The sequence below is a fragment of the Pongo pygmaeus genome, chromosome 20 (genome assembly GCF_028885625.2).
Source record: "Pongo pygmaeus isolate AG05252 chromosome 20, NHGRI_mPonPyg2-v2.0_pri, whole genome shotgun sequence".
In the NCBI taxonomy this organism is placed as follows: domain Eukaryota; kingdom Metazoa; phylum Chordata; class Mammalia; order Primates; family Hominidae; genus Pongo; species Pongo pygmaeus.
In genome coordinates, this window is record NC_072393.2 from 7,034,727 (window position 1) to 7,053,627 (window position 18,901).

An 18,901-nucleotide genomic window follows, 5' to 3' on the forward strand; every position below is an offset into this window, starting at 1 on the left:
CTTGGCTTGGCGGAAAATGCAGTGGCTTCTGCATCTGGCTCCTCTTTTATAGAGGAAGGGAGTGATAATGCAATCAGTGGATAATCCATAGGGAACATCCTGTCTCCGCCCATTGGATTTGAAGCATTTCTAAATCTTTATACAGAAACCAACATGGTGTTACCAACACTGAGTGTTAGTAGAAAAAGAATTTAATCCATGTGTGTGGCGGGGTGGTATTTACAGTTAATATCAGCATTTTAGATATGTTTCCTTTTCCTCCCATTCTTTCAAACATCTTTGAAAGCATTCTACGGAAAGAAGAATGGAATTGTCGGCCGGGTGCGGTGGCTCACTCCTGTAATCCCAGCCCTTTGAGAGGCCGAGGCGGGCGGATCACCTGAGGTCAGGAGTTCGAGAGCAGCCTCAACATGGAGAAACCCCGTCTCTACTAAAAATACAAAATTATCTGGGCATGATGGTGCATGCCTGTAATCCCAGCTACTCGGGAGGCTGAGGCAGGAGAATGGTGTGAACCCGGGAGGCAAAGGTTGCAGTGAGCTGAGATTGAACCACTACACTCCAGCCTGGGCGACAGAGTGAGACTCCGTCTCAAAAAAAAAAAAAGAGAAGAAGCAAAAAGAGAAACACCTAATAAATAAACAGACCTAATAAAAAAGAAATGCAATCTCAGCAGCCTGGGTCTATGCAGTGACTACTGAGTTTTTTCTTATTATTTTTCACGATCTTTTCATTGTATAAATCTTCCTGGTTTGATCTTTGAAGAGGCAGACAGATGCTGGCTATTTTGCCAATTTGGACCTGGGGCTAGGAAGTTTGAGACACAATTAGCTTACGTATTTAATCACATTGTGGAAATTTCAATGTACCGATGCCTCCCCTGCAAACTCCAACATACAGATACACTACACTGTACTCTAGCCTGGGCGACAGAGTGAGACTCCATCTAAAAAAAAAAAAAAAGAAAGATCTCCTATTAATGAAAATGCAGCGAGAAATGGGTGTTAGAAAATCATATTGGAAAAGATATTTGCATGATGTGCATCCAGTAAAGTACATCAAGCCAGAATACAGAATAGAAAGATGTCCATCGAATGAAAAAAATATGAAAAATTTACGTGCAAAATGGGTGAAAAACTTCAGTAGGCACTGCTGAAGAGAGAATAAATAAATGGTCAATACAATCCTGAACACATGTCCAAATTCTGTTTAGCTTCAGATAAATGCCGGTGAAAAATCACTATGAGATACTCGTATACACTTCTGTTTGGCTAAAACGAAAAAATAGCAATGCCAAATGCAGACAAGGCTATGGAGCAATCGTACCATTCACGTGTAGCCAGTGAGAGTTTAAATGGGAAGAAATGTACTTTATTTGTATCCCAACCTGAACGTACCTTGGAATCTCCTTGAGAGTTTGAAAAACTAATGGTAGCACCCACCCCTATACATTTTTATTCCACTGATGTTGGATGCAGCCTGGGCTATAGGAATTTTACAATCCCCCAAAGGCCAAAAGGACAGCCAAGGATGACACACCACTTCCCTGGTTGGTTTGGAGTCTGTGGTTTTGAACCTTGGTTTGCAGAAAACACACCTGGGAGTGTTTTCACACCTGGGCGCCTTCCAGACCAGTGTCTCAGGATGCCTGTGGGAGGGGCCAGGAAATCAGAAGTCATTTATTTATTTATTTATTTAGAGAGAGTCTCCCTCTGTTGCCTAGGCTGGAGTGCAGTGACATGCTCTCAGGTCACTGCAAGCTCCGCCTCCCAGATTCAAGCAATTCTCCTGCCTCAGCCTCCCAAGTTCCAAGTAGCTGGGATTACAGGCGCCTGCCACCTATTTTTTGTATTTTTTTTAGTAGAGACGAGGTATCACCATGTCGGCCAGGCTGGTCTCACACTCCCGACCTCAGGTGATCCACTCACCTCAGCCTCCCAAAGTGCTGGGATTACAGGCATGAGCCACCGCGCCCAGCCACGTCCAGCTAATTTTTGTATTCTTGGTAGAGTCAGTGTTTCATCATGTTGGCCAGGCTGGTCTTGTCCTGACCTCAAGTGATCTGCCCACCTCAGCCTCCCAAAGAGAATTTATTGTTATTATTATTTTTAAGAACTCCAAGTCTTGCCAGGGCAGGGTGGTTTACACCTGTTATCCCAGCACTTTGGGAGGCCGAGGCAGACAGATCATTTGAGGTCAGGAGTTTGTGACCAGCCTGGCCAACTTGGCGAAACCCCATCTCTACTAAAAATACAAAAATTAGGCTGGGTGTGGTGGCTCACGCCTGTAATCCTAGCACTTTGGGAGGCCGAGGTGATTGGATCACTTGAGGTAAGGAGTTTAAGACCAGCCTGGCCAAAATGGTGAAACCTCATCTCTACTAAAAATACAAAAATTAGCTGGGCATGGTGGCGGGCACCTGTAATCCCAGCTACTCAGGAGGCTGAGGCAGGATAATTGCTTGAATCCGGGAGGCAGAGGTTGCAGTGAGCCGAGATCGCACCAGTGCACTCCAGCCTGCACGACAGAGCAAGACTGTTTCGAGAAAAAAAAAAAAAAAGTTAGCTAGGCTTGGTGGTGGGCACATGTAATAACAGTGACTCGAGAGGCTGAGGCAGGAGAATTGCTTGAATCCGGGAGGCGGAATTTGCAGTGAGCTGAGATCACGGCACTGCACTCCAGCCTGGGTGACAGAGCGAGATTCTATCTCAAAAAAAAAAAAAAAAAAAAAAAAGAACTCTAAGTCCTTCAATTCTAAGTCAAGAAGAGGACATTTCTGTCATTTCAGGGGGTCTCAGATTTTGCAGCTCATTTGAATTTCACAGTAAAATTTAAAAGGACTGGTGTCTGGATCCCAGGCAGGATCATTTGTGTCTGTATAATGGAGCATGCGGAGGTGCTGAGGGAGGCATCAGTACCTTGAAATTGCCCTACATGATTAAATATGTAAGCTAATTGTGTCTTTTTTTTTTTTTTTTTTAATTTGAAACGGAGTCTCACTCTGTCGCCCAGGCTGGAGTGCAGTGGCGCGATCTCAGCTTACTGCAAGCTCTGTCTCCTGGGTTCACACCATTCTCCTCCCTCAGCCTCCCGAGTAGCTGGAACTACAGACCCCCACCACCATGCCCAGCTAATTTTTTTTGTATTTTTTAGTAGAGACGGGGTTTCACAGTGTTAGCCAGGATGGTCTCATCTCCTGACCTCGTGATCCTCCTGCTTTGGCCTCCCAAAGTGCTGGGATTACAGGCATGAGCCACCGCACCTGGCCCTAATTGTGTCTTCAACTTCCTAGTCCCAGGTCCAATATTGGCAAAATAGCCAGTATCTCTCTGCATCCCCAAAGATCAAACCAGGAGGATTTACAGAAGGAAAAGATTGTGAAAAATCATAAGAAAAAACTGAGTAGTCACTGCAGAGACCAAGGCTGCTGAAATTGTATTTTTTAAATCTGTTTATCTATTAGGTGTTGGGTGTTTGTTTGTTTGTTTTGAGACAAATTCTCACTCTCACCCTGGGTGGAGTGCAGTGGCATCATCTCAGATCACTGCAACCTCCACCTCCCGGATTCAAGGGAGTCATGTACCTCAGCCTCCCAAGTAGCTGGGATTACAGGTGCCCTCACCATGCCTGGCTAATTTTTGTATTTTTAGTAGAGACAGGGTTTCATCATGTTGGCCAGGTTGGTCTCGAACTCCTGGCCTCAACTGATTCACCTGCCTCGGCCTCTCAAAGTGCTGCGATTAGAGGCGCGAGCCACTGCACCCAGGTGTGTGGGTTTTTTTGTTTTTGTTTTTTTGAGATGGAGTCTCGCTCTGTTGCTCAGGTTGGAGTGCAGTGGCGCTATCTCGGCTCACTGCAAGCTCCACCTCCCAAGTTCACGCCATTCTCCTGCCTCAGCCTCCTAAGTAGCTGGGACTACAGGTGCCCACCACCACATCTGGCTATTTTTTGTATTTTTAGTAGAGACAGGGTTTCACCGTGTTAGCCAGGATGGTCTCGATCTCCTGACCTCGTGATCCACCCACCTTGGCCTCCCAAAGTGCTGGGATTACAGGCGTGAGCCACCACACCTGGCCTGTGTTGTTTTTAATTGTATATATTTAAGGCATACATGATGTTTTGATGCACATATATGTAGCAAAATGATTACTACAATGAAGCAAAGGAACATATCTGTCTCCTGATGTAATTACCTTTGTGTATGTGTGTGTAGAAAGAGTAGCTGAAATCTACTCTTTCGGCAAATTCCCAGTATACAAGGTGGTATTCCTGAGGTTGCTTTTATGGGGTGGAAGTTTGCTATAGATTGGCCATAAGCGGGAGTTAATATCTCAGTCTCTTTTCCTCAATTGTTAATGGCATAGAACTTACATAGAACAAAGTGCAAAAAATCAGACACGTACATCTTCATGAACTTTCACAAACTGAGTGCACTCGTGCCCAGCACTGAAATCACTGAGTAGAATAGCGGATTCATCCCCAGGTGCCTTTTCCTGCCACCCCGTCCTGCCTCCCACAAAGGCACCCTCTGTTGTAACAGCACCTAGGATTAGTTTGGCTGGTTTTTGTTTCACGTCTAGGGAACCACATGGTATGCACTGTCTTGGGTTTGGATTAACCTCAGCTTTGAGAGATCAAGGCTTAAGGTTGTGCCAGTTGTCATTTGTGAGTTCTGATTGCTGTGAGAAGATCCAATGGGTGCAGATGCCCCAGTATTTATTCATTCTCCTGCTGTTCATTGGCTGGTTTCTGACAAGAGCTATTATGACTGCAGGTTCTGTGCCCCTCAGAACATGAAATTGGTGGGCACGCATGCACAATGTTGAGATAAATGCTGTGTGCAAGGGAAGAGGGTAGACGTATATACAGCTTTTGGGGTTTGTTTGAGATGGAATATTGTTCTGTTGCCCAGGCTGGAGTGTAGTGGAACGATCTCGGCTCACTGCAACACTTGCCTCCCAGGTTCAAGCGATTCTCCTGCCTCAGCCTCCCAACTAGCTGGGATTACAGGCACCCACCATCAGGCCTAGCTAATTTTTGTATTTTTGTGGAGATGGTGTTTCACCATGTTTGCCTGGCTGCTCTTGAATTCCTGATCTCAGGTGATCTGCCTGCCTCGGCCTCCCAAAGTGCTGGGATTACAAGCATGAGCCACCACCTGTTTGTTCTTTTGAGACAGTCTCTTTCTGTCACCCAGGCTGGAGTGCAGTGGCTCAATCTTGTCTCACCGCAACCTCCACCTCCTGGGTTCAAGCAATTCTCCTGCATCAGCCTCCCGAGTAGCTGAGACTACAGGCGTATGCCACCATGCCCGGCTAATATTTTTGTATTTTCAATAGAGAGGAGGTTTCACCATGTTGGCCAGGCTGGTCTCAAGCTCCTGACCTCAAGTAATCCACACACTTCAGCCTCCTAAAGTGCTGGGATTACAGGCATGAGCCACTGTGCCCAGCCTACAGCGTTTGTTTTTGAGACAGGGTCTTGTTCTGTCACCCAGGCTGGAGTGCAGTGGCTCAATCACAACTCACTACAGCCTTGATCTCCTGGGCTCAAGTGATCCTCCCACTTCAGCCTCCTAAGTAGATGGGACTACAGGCACGCATCACCATGCCTGACAATGCTTATTTTTTATTTTTTGTAGAGATAAGGTCTTCCTATGTTATCCAAGTTGATTCTAGACTACTGAGCTCAAGCGATCCTCCCACCTCTGCTTCCCAAAATGCTGGGATTACAGGCGTAAGCCACCATGCCTGGCCCTATACAGCTTTAATAGATGTTTGCATATAGTTTTCCAAAGCGGTTATTCCAATTCAAACTCCCACTATCCTTACAGGAAAGACTGGTCCCTCCATAGTCTAGTCAGCACTTGGTGTTTCTGTGTTTTTCCCTTTAGCTAAGCTGATGTCTGTATAATAGTATCTCATTGTAATTTTTATTTTTTTAGCATTTCCCTGAAGCTAAAAGGGTTAAACATTTGCTCAAATTTTGCTGGTCATTTAGGCCGGGTGCAGTAGCTCATGCCTGTGCTCTCAGCAATTTGGGAGGCCAAGGCGGGTGGATCATTTGAGGTCAGGAGTTCAAGACCAGCCTGGGCAAGGTAAAACCCTGTTTCTACTCAAAATACAAAAATTAGCTGGACATGGTGGTGGGAGCCTGTAATCCCACCTACTCAGGAGGCTGAGGCAGGAGAATCGCTTGAACCCGGAAGGCAGAGGTTGCGGTGAGCCAAGATCATGCCGCTGCACTCCAGCCTGGGTGACAGAACGAGACTCCACCTCAAAATAATAATAATAATAATAATAATAATAATTTTTTACGGTCACTTGTTTATATTCTTTTGTGTAGGATCCATTCAAGTTTTTCACCAGTTTCAAGTGTGTTTTCATTATTTTTCTCTGTTTGACATTATTCTTTTTTTCTTAAATATTAAAATTTATTTTTTTTATATACTCTGGCTTGACGTACTTTCCTGGGGGTACAGAATCAAAACCTCTTCCCCCACTCAGGTTTTCCATGCTTTCTCTCTTACTGATGTATTCGAATGAATAGTTGCTCTTGATGTATCTTAATATGGTTCAAATTTGAATTTTCTCCTTTCTATTTAGACTTTCATTGTATCAAGAAGAAAGATTGTCTCCTCATTGACTGCGAAGCTGTTCTTCTACCTAGTTTTTAATTAAAGCTATTTACTGTGTTTTATACTTAGAACTGAACCTAAGAGTATAAGAAATTAGGCCAGGCACGGTGGCTCACACCTGTAATCCTAGCACTTTGAGAGGCCAAGGCAGGTGAATAACTTGAGGTCAGTAGTTCGAGACCACCCTGGCCAACATGGTGAAACCCCGTCTCAACAAAAAATACAAAAATAAGCTGGGTGTGGTGGCATGTGCCTATAGTCCCAGCTACTTGGGAGGCTGAAGCAGGAGAATCATTGAATCCGGGAGGCAGAGGTTGCAGTGAGCCGAGATCATGCCACTGCTCTCCAGCCTGGGTAACAGAGTGAGACCCCATCTCGAAAGAAAGAAAGAAAGAAGGAAAGAAAGAAAGGAAGGAAGGAAGGAAGGAAGGAAAATTAAAATTAGATTGAACCTAGAAAAAAGGTAGATTAGCAAAGTGGAACAAGGTTCAAGAGCAAATATTCCCACCCAAGCATGAACAACATTGGAAAATTCAGAGACAAGTGGGATGTGATTAAAAGAAGAGTAGAGAGAACTTGGAGAAGAATGGATATCAGAAGTGAAGGATACATATGCACCTTCCAAACCGATGAAAGACATCAACCCACAGATGCAATTGACTCCACACCCTCTAGGCAAAGGAAATACACAGGAAGCAATAATGAGCTACACTGTGGCCTACAAACCAAACACAATGAGAAAGAGTTTAGAGAATGTGGAAACCAAAGAAGCAAAGAAAAGCCTGACAGCTGACATCTCAACACACGTAAAATGAGATAGACATCAGTGGGGCACCATTTCTAATATGCTGAAAGAAATTTGTCAAACCAGACACCCATACCTGACAGCAACATTGCCCCCAAATAAAGATGCCTAAATAAAAGTGTAAAGGAAAACAATTAGTTGTTAGCAGCATTGAATTAGAAAAAAATACTAGAATGAATTCTCAAGTCCACAGGGAAATAATCCCAGATTGAATGCTAGAAATGCAGAAAGGAACAAAGATGAATGGACAAGATAATCTGTAGGTAAATATTAGTGCATACTGCTTTATGAAGCAATACTAGAAATGTCTCCTGGAGAGTAAAATATAGAGAATTAATATGCATGAGAATGGCAATACAAAAGTCAGAAAAAGCTAAAAAGAGAATTAAAAGTGTTCTAAAGTATTAGCATTTTGTGGGAGGGGTTAAAGTAATTAATTGTATCAGAGTATATGATTTAATTATTAGCAATAACTACACAGATTTGTATGGCTGTAACTAGCAAGTTCATGGAGAGAGCAATAAAATAATAAACATATTTTATTCAAAGTCAGTCAAGTAAAGGCAAAAGGAACGTGAATCGGTTAAGTCAAAACCTAGGAAAAATGAGATGATTGAAACAATTTCAAATTTACTGGTAATTATATTAAATGTAAATGCACAAAATAGAACTGTTTTTTTTTTTTTTTTGAGATGGAGTCTCACTCTGTCGCCTATGCTGAGCTGCAGTGGTGCGATCTCGGCTCACTGCAACCTCTCCCTCCCAGGTTCAAGCGATTCTCCTGCCTCAGCCTCCCGAGTAGCTGGGATTACAGGCGCATGCCACCACACCAGGGTAAGTTTTCTATTTTTAGTAGAAATGGGGTTTCACCATGTTGTCCATGCTGGTCTCAAACTCTTGACCTCAGGTGATCTACCTGCCTCGGTCTTCCAAAGTGCTGGGATTATAGGCGTGAGCCACCTCTCCCAGCCAAAGTACTAATTTCTTTGCAACAACTGTGTGATATATTCCATAGGATTGTGAATAAAAGTTTTGGGCTTTCTTTTCTTGAAGAGCATTTAAATGGTCTTTAGTTTTTGTTATTAAATCAAATATTATGTGAACATTTATGTACATAGACAATTCCATTTCTATTTCTATACAAAGTATTCAAAGATGTTTGGAAGACTGGGAGAAAAAGGAAACATATCTAAAATGCTGACATTAACTGTAAATACCACCCCGCCACACACACACATGTATTAAATTCTGTATCTACTAACACTCTGTGTGGGTAACACCACATTGGTTTCTGTATAAAGATTTAGAAATGCCTCAAATCCAATGGGCGGAGACAGGGTGTTCCTGGTGGATTATCCACTGATTGCATTATCACTCCCTTTCTCTATAAAAAGGGGAACCAGATGCAGAAGTCACTGCATTTTCCAGCAAGCCAAGGGCCGTCCGCATCTCAAGAGTGGGGTCCGCAAGAGAAACTCTACAGCTATGGGAGAGCCTGCGTTCACCTCTTTTCCAAGCCCACCTGTTCTGGTGAGTACGGGAGTTTTATTGATCACAAGAATGTCCATATGTGTCCTTTTTCTTTCTGTAAAACATCTTTACAGTTAGCAGTGGGTTGTTCTTAAAACTGGATGTTGTGGAAAGTTACACCTTAGGTGTTAATATTTGTTGAATAATGTTCAAAGTATTCTCATTTTTGCCCATGAAACTATATGGGGATAATAGTTTTGATTTTTTTTAAAAAATCCAACATCACTAGGAAAGGGAAGAAGTATTATTTGGCCTTGCAGTCTTCAAATTGTCTCCCTCTCTGGAAAGCTCCTGAACCAGAAATTGCTTGGTCCGTTTTTATAAAAAAACAAAAAACAAAAAAAATTGGTTCTCTGGTTAAATTTCATGATTAGTTACTTATTCCCTAAACTCACCGTCACGATTCACTGTAGTGAATTTCTTTTCTGTTTCTCTGTTTCTCCTCCTTCCATCCCTCTCTGTCTCTCCCTTCTTCTCTATCATGGAACTTACTTATATCTGATATTCCACCAGAAATTTGTTTTTAGTGTGTTTATTATGTCTTCCTTCTCACCAAGATGAAAATCAACAGAGCGGTGATTTCTGAAGTTTACTTCTGGATCAGGGGTTCTACTGCACAGCTTGGCACATCATAAGTGCCCTGTAACTAAGGAGACTAAATACTTTTCCCTCCAAAGGGGAACACCTTGGGTAGTGTAAGGGGTACTTTTAATCTTAATGCAGGACAACAGAAATGAAATGAGAAGGACAGAAATGAAGGCTTTAAAATAGAAAGTGCCCTGATAAAGTTTGTATCTGAAACCGCTTTATGAGACTAGAGTCTTCCAATTGAGTTAGAGCAAGAAAGGATGTCAAATCTTAGGGAGCACTTTATCATCTTTCTCAGTATGTCATCCAAAGATTCTCTCATGGTATAACTCTAGTTAATTGAGCTTATTAGAAACAGAAAGCGACATGGCGTTTCTGAGGTTTTTCTCCATGAGCAGGAGGCGTTCAGGTGAAGGTGGGATCTGGGTGTGGCAGTGAGTATGTGAGGGTTGGCGAGTGCACCATTTCTTTGGAGACCAGAGTCAAGGAGCTATGAAAATGATGTGTCCTGAAGCACAGCAGAAAGAAATACAGAGAAATGTGAGGTCTTGGTTAACAGGGAAGTCTGGGATCCCGGTGTCTTGTTGGGGATGGGTTAGGAGGCACCAGCATGTGTGTAGCTGACAGTGGCAGGGAAGAGAAGAGAGGGGTGTCCTCTGAGGAGGATGAGGAGGGACAAGGTCTGGAACTGGCCCTGGCTCATGACCTTGAGCATTTAGTCCTTGACTCCCATCGGCCCGATGAGGTCCCAGGACCCAGTGTCAATGCCTGGAGTCTCTGCCAGCAGCATCAGCATCACACGGAGAAATGCAGAGTCCAGAGTCCACCCCAGACTGACTTGGGTTCAGGTCCAGAGATCTGAGTTTAACAAACCCTGATGATGTACACTGCCATTTGAGACACATTTCCCCAGAAAGAGAGGCTGGTGGGAAGATTCCACTGAGCTGAGAGAAGCCCCCCAGAGCTGATCTTCTCCTGCCTCCATTTGGTTGAAATCTCACATTTTCTTTTCTTTTGAAAGGGGAAGCTCAAAAGAAGCATGATGCCCTGGGCTTTACAGAAGAAACGAGAAATCCACATGGCCAAGGCCCATCGGAGACGAGCTGCGAGGTCCACTCTCCCCATGAGACTCACCAGCTGCATCTTCCAGAGGCCGGTGACAAAGATCAGGTCTCATCCTGACAACCAGGTCAGACGCAGAAAAGGGGAGGAGCACCTGGAGAAGCCGCAGCAACTCTGCGCCTACCGGAGACTGCAGGCCCTGCAGCCCTGCAGCAGCCAAGGAGAAGGTTCAAGTCCACTGCATTTGGAGAGCGTCTTAAGTATCCTTGCACTGGGGATGGCCGGTGCATCTCTGGACAGAGCTGGTGCTGAGCGTGTGCGCAGCCCGCTTGAGCCCACTGCTGGGCAGTTTCCAGCTGTGGCAGGGGGGCCAACCCCAGGAGTGGGTTGTCAGCTCTCACCGCCCCTCTCTGGCCAATTGGTGACTCCTGCAGATATCCGGAGACAGGCCAGGAGGGTGAAGAAAGCCAGGGAGAGACTGGCCAAGGCCTTGCAGGCAGACAGGCTGGCCAGGCAGGCAGAAATGCTGACAGGTAGATGAAGCGCAGTCCTGGGCTTTCGGTCCCTTTCTTTTAATGCCCATCCTCATTCCTACTCTGAATTGTCACACTTTTTCCTTCCCCACCAGTTCTTTAATAAAAGTATTTGAAAGGCAACAAGTGTAAGGAGTGGATGGTTTTGTGGTGAGAAATTGGGTTTTATGGGATGAGGAAGGAGACCTTTACATGTCATTGTACATCTCAGTTTCTGTTTACCATGATTTTAATTAGTTATTTTGTTTGTTTGTTTGTTTTGAGACGGAGTCTTGCTCTGTTGCCCAGGCTGAAGTGCAATGGCGCGATCTCAGCTAACTGCAACCTCCACCTCCTGTGTTCAAGTGATTCTCCTGCCTCAGCTTCCCGAGTAGCTGGGATTACAGGCGCCCACCACCATGCCCGGATATTTTTTGTATTTTTAGTAGAGATGGGGTTTCACCAAGCTGGCCAGGCTGGTCTTGAACTGCTGACCTCAGCAATCTGCCCACCTCGGCCTTCCAAAGTACTGGAATTACAGGCGTGAGCCACCTTGCCCGGCTGTTAATTAGTTTTTATATTAAATTCTAATTTAATCTTCGGCCTGGCGCTGTGGCTTATGCCTGTAGTCCCAGTGCTTTAGAAGGCGGAGGAGGGCCTTCCCTCCTCATCTGAGGTCAGGAGTTCAGGACCAGCCTGGCCAATATGGCGAAACCCCATCTCTACTAAAAATAACTAGCCAGGCGTGGTGGCGGGTGCCTGTAATCCCAGCTACTGGAGAGGCTGAGGCAAGAGAATCACTTGAACCAAGGAGGCAGAGGTTGCAGTGAGCCAAAATGGTGCCACTGTACTCCAGCCTTGGTGAAACTTTGTCTCAAAAAAAAAATTCTAATTTAATTTCAAATGAAATCTTTAAAAAATGAAATTAAATTATGTAATTTTAAATGAAATGAATACATTACAATTTGTTAAACATTTATTACATTTTCATTTTTAAATTGAGTTTTCATTTTTTGAAATGTTCGATTTAGGGGTAAATGTACATGTTTGTTACATGGATATATCGCTTAATGGTGGGGGTTGGGTCTGTAGTTTATGGGTTACCCAAATACTGAACATCGTACCCAGTAGCTAAGTTTTCAACCCAGGGGTAAATTCAATTAACCTAGCCTGAAGGATTATTCAGTGTTTAGACGTTACATTTTCTCCCTATAATATACATTCTCAAGGCGAAGTTGGTACATATCCCAAGAGATTTTTTTTTTAATTAAACATTTTTACCCCATTTACTCTGATGTGGTTATCAGACATTTTGTGCCTGTATCAAAATATCTCATGTACCACATAAATATATACACATACTATGTCCCTGCCCGCTGTTTCATTTTGAGTTTCCTTACCTCTTTCTCTTTATCATTGATCAAAACATGGAATGGAATACTTCATGGTAATTATTTTATGCATCTAGGATTAGGTGGAAACTACTGGTTGTTTTCACTCTAGCAGAGTTAGGGTGGCAGGAAGTGCCTGTCAGCAGATGCTACTGCACACCAGCCTGGGCGACACAGCAAGACTCTGTCTCTAAAAATATATATATAATTTATATATAATTCTAAATACATTATATATTATACAATTATATATTATACATAATTATATATTATAAAATAGCTATAATATAATTATAAATAGAGATGGGCGTGGTGACTCACGCCTATAATCCCAGCCGTTTGGGAGACCAAGGTGGGTGGATCATGAGATCAGGAGTTCGAGACCAGCCTGGCCAAAATGGTGAGACCACGTCTCTACTAATAATACCAAAATTAGCCAGGCGTGGTGTCACCGGTCTGTAGTCCCAGCTACTCGGGAGACTGAGACAGAAGAATCGCTTGACCCAGCAGGTGAGGACTGCAGTGAGCCGAGATCGTGCCACTGCATTCCAGCCTGGGCCACAGCGTGAGACTCCATCTCAAAAAAAAACCATATCTATGTCTCTCTATATATAATTATATATAAATTTTATATAAATATATAATTTATAGTATATTACATATTATATTTATATATAATATAATCTATAAATTACAATTATATATAATTATATAATATATATAAATTATATTATACTATATAATATAATTATATAACATATATAAATTATATTATACTATATAATATAATTATATAATATATAAATATATAATATAATATAATCATATTATACATGATTATATTATACATATTATACATGATTATATTATAGTATAATCATATTATACATGATTATATTATAGTGTAATCATATTATACATGATTATACATATTATAATCATATTATACATATTATACATATTATAGTATAATCATATTATACATGATTATATTATAGTATAATCATATTATACATGATATTATAGTATAATCATATTATACATGATATAGTATAATCATATTATACATGATGATATTACAGTATAATCATGTGTAATATGATTATATTATAGTATAATCATGTAGAATATGATTATACTATAATCATGTAGAATATGATTATACTATAACATAATCATATTCTACATGATTATATTATACTATAATATAATCATATTCTACACGATTATATTATACTATAATACGATCATATTCTACACGATTATATTATACTATAATACGATCATATTCTACACGATTATATTATACTATAATATGATCATATTCTACACGATTATATTATACTATAATATGATCATATTCTACACGATTATATTATACTATAATATGATCATATTCTACACGATTATATTATACTATAATATGATCATATTCTACACGATTATATTATACTATAATATGATCATATTCTACATGATTATACTATAATATAATCACATATTTTATGATTATACTATAATATAATCATATAATATATGATTATACTATAATTATATATTATATTTACACATCATAATATATAAATTATATATTATATTTACACATCATAATATATAAATTACATATTATATTTACACATCATAATATATAAATTACATATTATATTTACACATTATAATATATATTACATATTATATTTACACATTATAATATATATAAATTATATATTATATTTATATATTGTAATACATATAAATTATATATTATACAAGTATATATAGTTTATATATAATATACAATTCTATATAATGTAATTATATATTAAATATATGTAATTTATATAATATATAATGTGTACATAATTTATATTATATAATTACACTATGTATTATATATATATTATTACATAGAGAGATAAACAAGAATCCCCATGTGCTCCCCAACCTGTCTCTGGGTTTCCATCTGTGGGATGCCTTTCCCAGTGTCCTAAGGATCTTGGAGAGCTCCCTTTTGTGGCTCTCTGCAGGGAGACAGACTATCCCTGACTACAATCGCCAGACACAGAACAAAACTGTTGCCGTCATGCCAGGTACCACGTCAGTATCTTCAACCAAGATTGGAGCTCTCCTGGGGTGCTACAGAAGCCCACAGGTAAGGAGTTTGTGAATTCTAGAGAGAAATATTTGGGTCTCCCCTAGTGCCACTCTCTTACATCTCATCAAATGGAAAGGTGGACACTGAGCTTACATATCCATTAGAGTTACAACAGAGTTACAAACAGATCCTAGGGAATTCCCTGTATCACGAAATGATCATGATGGTGATGACGATGATGATGATGATGATGATTCTTCTTATTATTATTATTTTGGAAAGAAGGTCTCACTCTGTCAACCAGGTTGGAGTACAGTGGTACAATCATGGCTCACTGCTGTCTCGACCTCCTGGCTCAGGTGATCCTCCCGCCTCAGCCTCACAAGGAACTGGGACTGCAGATGCATGCCACCACACCTGGCTAATTTTATTGTTGTTGAGAAGGGGTCTCACAATGTTGCCCAGGTTGGAGTGCAGTGGCATGTGGTATGATCATGGCTCACTGTAGTGTTAACCTCCTGAGCTTAGGTGATCTTCCTGCCTCAGCCTCCCAAGGAACTGTGACTACAGGCGCATGCCACCACACCTGGCTAATTTTTGTATTTTGGGTTTTTTTGATAGAGACGGGGGTCTCACTATGTTGCCCAGCCTGGCCTCGAACTCTTGGCCCCAAGTGATCCTCCCGCCTTGGCCTGCCAAACTGCTGAGATTACATGTGTGTGCCCAGTCAACATTATTAACAATAGCAAGGATGGGAATAAAACAGAAGGTGCAGTGGATGCTGTGAGTCTCAACCCAGAGTCCTGTCCATGGCCAATGCGTCCATCCCCCAGCTGCTGAGAATACTGACTGCTGACAGTGCACAGCTGTGTGCCTTACAGGAAATGTCAGGATTACAGGAGGCCAGGAATTCCACAACACAGAGAAGTACCCCATCCTAGAATATGACTTCTCAGGGGCATCCAGAGACCAGGCTCACACCTATAATCCCAGCACTTTGGGAGGCCAAGGCGGGTGGATCACCTGAGGTCGGGAGTTTGAGACCAGCCCAACCAACATAGAGAAACCCCGTCTCTACTAAAAATACAAAATTAGCGGGCGTGGTGGTGCAGGCCTGTAATCCCAGCTACTTGGGAGGCTGAAGCAGGAGAATTGCTTGAACCCGGAAGGTGGAGGTTGTGGTGAGCTGAGACGGCGCCATTACAAACAAACAAAAAACCAAACCAAAACAAAAAAACCAGAGACCAATGACTGTCAGATGCTAGAGCTACAAAGAGAAAATTTACTAAAGAATTTACTTCTGCCTTTCACACCAAAAGAGAGAAATCTCTGGTTTCTAACACTTCCTCAAGACAGTGAACCCTTTCCGATACACAGAAGACTTTTACTTTAGTAAATTCTGGATTGACCTTTTTTTTTTTTTTTTTTTTCCTACTTGCTGGATCCCAAGGTGTAAGAATTGAGGAGCCTGCCCATCAAATTCTGCCACTGCACTCCAGTCTGGGTGACAGAGGAGACTTGGTCTCAAAAAGAAACATAAATAATAAATGTATACATTTTGATGGGTTTGGACACATGCACACACCTGTGGTGTCGCCACAATCGAGGTATTAAATATATTCATTCATGTCATGCCCTTTTCAAAGTACAAGGACCAGGTCAGGAGCAGTGGTGGCTCAAGCCTGTAATCCCAGCACTTTGGGAGGCCAAGGCGGGAAGATTGCTTGAGGCCAGGAGTTCAAAATCAGCCTAGGCAAAATAGCAAGAGCCTGTCTCTATAAAAAAGAAAAGAAAAAGAAAAAAATGAAAAATTAGCTAGGCATGGTGGCATACACCTGTCATCTCACCTACTCAGGAGGTCGAGGCGAGCAGTTCACTTGAGGCTAGGAGTTCCAGATCAGCTGGGCAACACAGCAAGACCCCATGTCTACAAAAATGTTTTAAATTAGCCAGGTGTGGTGGTGTGCACCTGTAGTCCTAGCTCTTCAGGAGGCTGAGGCAGGAGGATCACTTGAGCCCAGAAATTCGAGGCTACAGTGAGCCATGATGGAGCCACTGCACCCCAGCCTGAGCAACAGAGTGAGAGATCCTGTCTCAAAAACATATATATTATTACTGTTAGTAAAATTAGAAATTAGATGGTAAATTAAACTTTCTAACATTAATTTTTATAGGTACGCATCCATCTCTGTCTAGATATTAAATCTGATTTATTTGGCTGGGTCCACTGGCTCACGCCTGTAATCCCAGCACTTTGGGAGGCCGAGGCAGGAGGATCACCTGAGGTCAGAAGTTCAAGACCAACCTGAGCAACATGGTAAAACCCTGCCTCTTTTTAAAAAAATAAAAAAAAAGAAAAAGACTACATAATATGGCTATGTGTTAGTAGATGAGTGATTAAATACATTTTGGTACAGCAATTAATTGGAATATCATACCACTTATTTAAGACTTGGCTAAACACTTATATCTACCTGGAAAAAAGTCCATGGTCTGTTAATTTTTTAAGGTAATCTCCAGAATAATTAGTATATAGTATTATAGTATTTTTTAAAACTATTTTAAAACTCTCAATATAGGAATATATATTGTGATAAAATGTTTTTTCTAGTATTTATGTAGTAAATTATATTATTACATGTCTTAAGTTTAATTTTTCATAGAGCAAGGACTATAGTAATGGTCACCTCAAAGTCAAATTAGAGAAGGGAAAGGGAGTTTTATTTTATTTTATTTTTTACTTTAATTTTTTTTTTTTTTTTGAGATGGAGTTTCACTCTTATTGCCCAGTCTGGAGTGCAATGGCGTGATCTCGGCTCACTGCAACCTCTGCCTCCCAGGTTCAAGCAATTCTCCTGCCTGAGCCTCCCAAGTAGCTGGGATTACAGGTACCACACCCGGCTAATTTGTTTTGTAATTTTAGTAGAGATGGGGTTTCACCATGTTGGCCAGGCTGGTTTTGAGCTCCTGACCTCAAGTGATCCACCCACCTCTGCCTCCCAAAGTGCTGGGATTACAGGCATGAGCCACCGCACCCGGCCGGGAAAGGGAGTTTTGAATTGTGTTTTACATACTCCACATTTGTGAGAATGAGCACATATTATTTTATTAATTTAAAAAATCCAATTAAAAACTTTTAAATAAAACAACATTAAGAACTATGAAATGTAGGGGCCAGCCCCACAGGGTCGGTGGGTTTTTCCTCCCTGTGTGGGGAGACAAGAGATTGTAGAAATAAAGACAAAGAGATAAAAGAAAAGACAGCTGGGCCTGGGGGCCCACTACCACCAAGATGTGGAGACCGGTAGAGGCCCCGAATGCCAGGCTGCGCTGATATTTATTGGATACAAGACAAGGAGCAGGGTAAGGAGTGTGAGCCATCTCCAATGACAGGTAAGGTCACGTGGGTCACGTGTCCAGTGGACAGGGGGCCCTTCCCTGCCTGGCAGCCAAGGCAGAGAGAGAGAGAGAGGGAGAGAGAGAGAGAGACAGTTTATGCCATTATTTCTGCATATCAGAGACTTTTAGTACTTTCACTAATTTTGCCACTGCTATCTAGAAGGCAGAGCCAGGTGTACAGGATGGAACATGAAAGCGGACCAGGAGTGTGACCACTGAAGCACGGCATCACAGGGAGACGGTTAGGCCTCCAGATAACTGCGGGCTGGCCTGACTGATGTCAGGCCCTCCACAAGAGGTGGAGGAGTCGAGTCTTCTCTAAACTCCCCCGAAGAAAGGGAGATTCCCTTTCCTGGTCTGCTAAGTAGCGGGTGTTTTTCCTTGACACTGACACTACTGCTAGACCACGGTCCGCTTGGTAACAGGCATCTTCCCAGACGCTGGCGTTACCGCTAGACCAAGGAGCCCTCTAGTGGCTCTGTCCGGGCATAACAGAAGGCTCGCACTCTTGTCTTCTGGTCACTTCTTACTATGTCCCCTCAGCTCCTATCTCTGTATGGCCTGGTTTTTCCTAGGTTATGATTGTAGAGTGAGGATTATTATAATATTGGAATAAAGAGTAATTGCTACAAACTAATGATTAATGATAGTCATATATACTCATATCTATGATGTATGTCTAGTATAACTATTCTTATTTTATATATTTTATTATACTGGAACAGCTCGTGCCCTCAGTCTCTTGCCTCGGCACCTGGGTGGCTTGTCACCCACAACGAAATATGAAAAATTTAGCACACAGATTACCATACGTTTCCTCATCTATAAATAGTGATAGTAACACCTTCCTTATAGGTCTCTGTGAAAATATTTAGGGATAAT

The 18,901-nt window shown here is 41.8% G+C and overlaps 1 protein-coding gene across 1 annotated transcript; it reads left to right on the forward strand.

The window, feature by feature from the left end:
- Positions 1–8,853: 8,853 nt before the first annotated feature.
- LOC129020820 (putative methyl-CpG-binding domain protein 3-like 3) lies at positions 8,854–11,280 on the forward strand. Its single transcript, XM_054465655.1, has 2 exons — positions 8,854–8,972; positions 10,582–11,280. Exons 1-2 carry the CDS (start codon positions 8,928–8,930, stop codon positions 11,161–11,163), a joined length of 627 nt encoding a protein of 208 aa, XP_054321630.1. The 5' UTR covers positions 8,854–8,927; the 3' UTR covers positions 11,164–11,280.
- The last annotated feature ends 7,621 nt before the right edge of the window (positions 11,281–18,901 follow it).

Coding starts and splice junctions, on each gene's coding strand:
- LOC129020820 (XM_054465655.1), top strand. CDS start 8,928: ATGGGAGAGCCTGCGTTCACCTCTTTTCCAAGCCCACCTGTTCTG. Junction 8,973..10,581: donor TTCCAAGCCCACCTGTTCTG/GTGAGTACGGGA, acceptor TTCTTTTGAAAG/GGGAAGCTCAAAAGAAGCAT.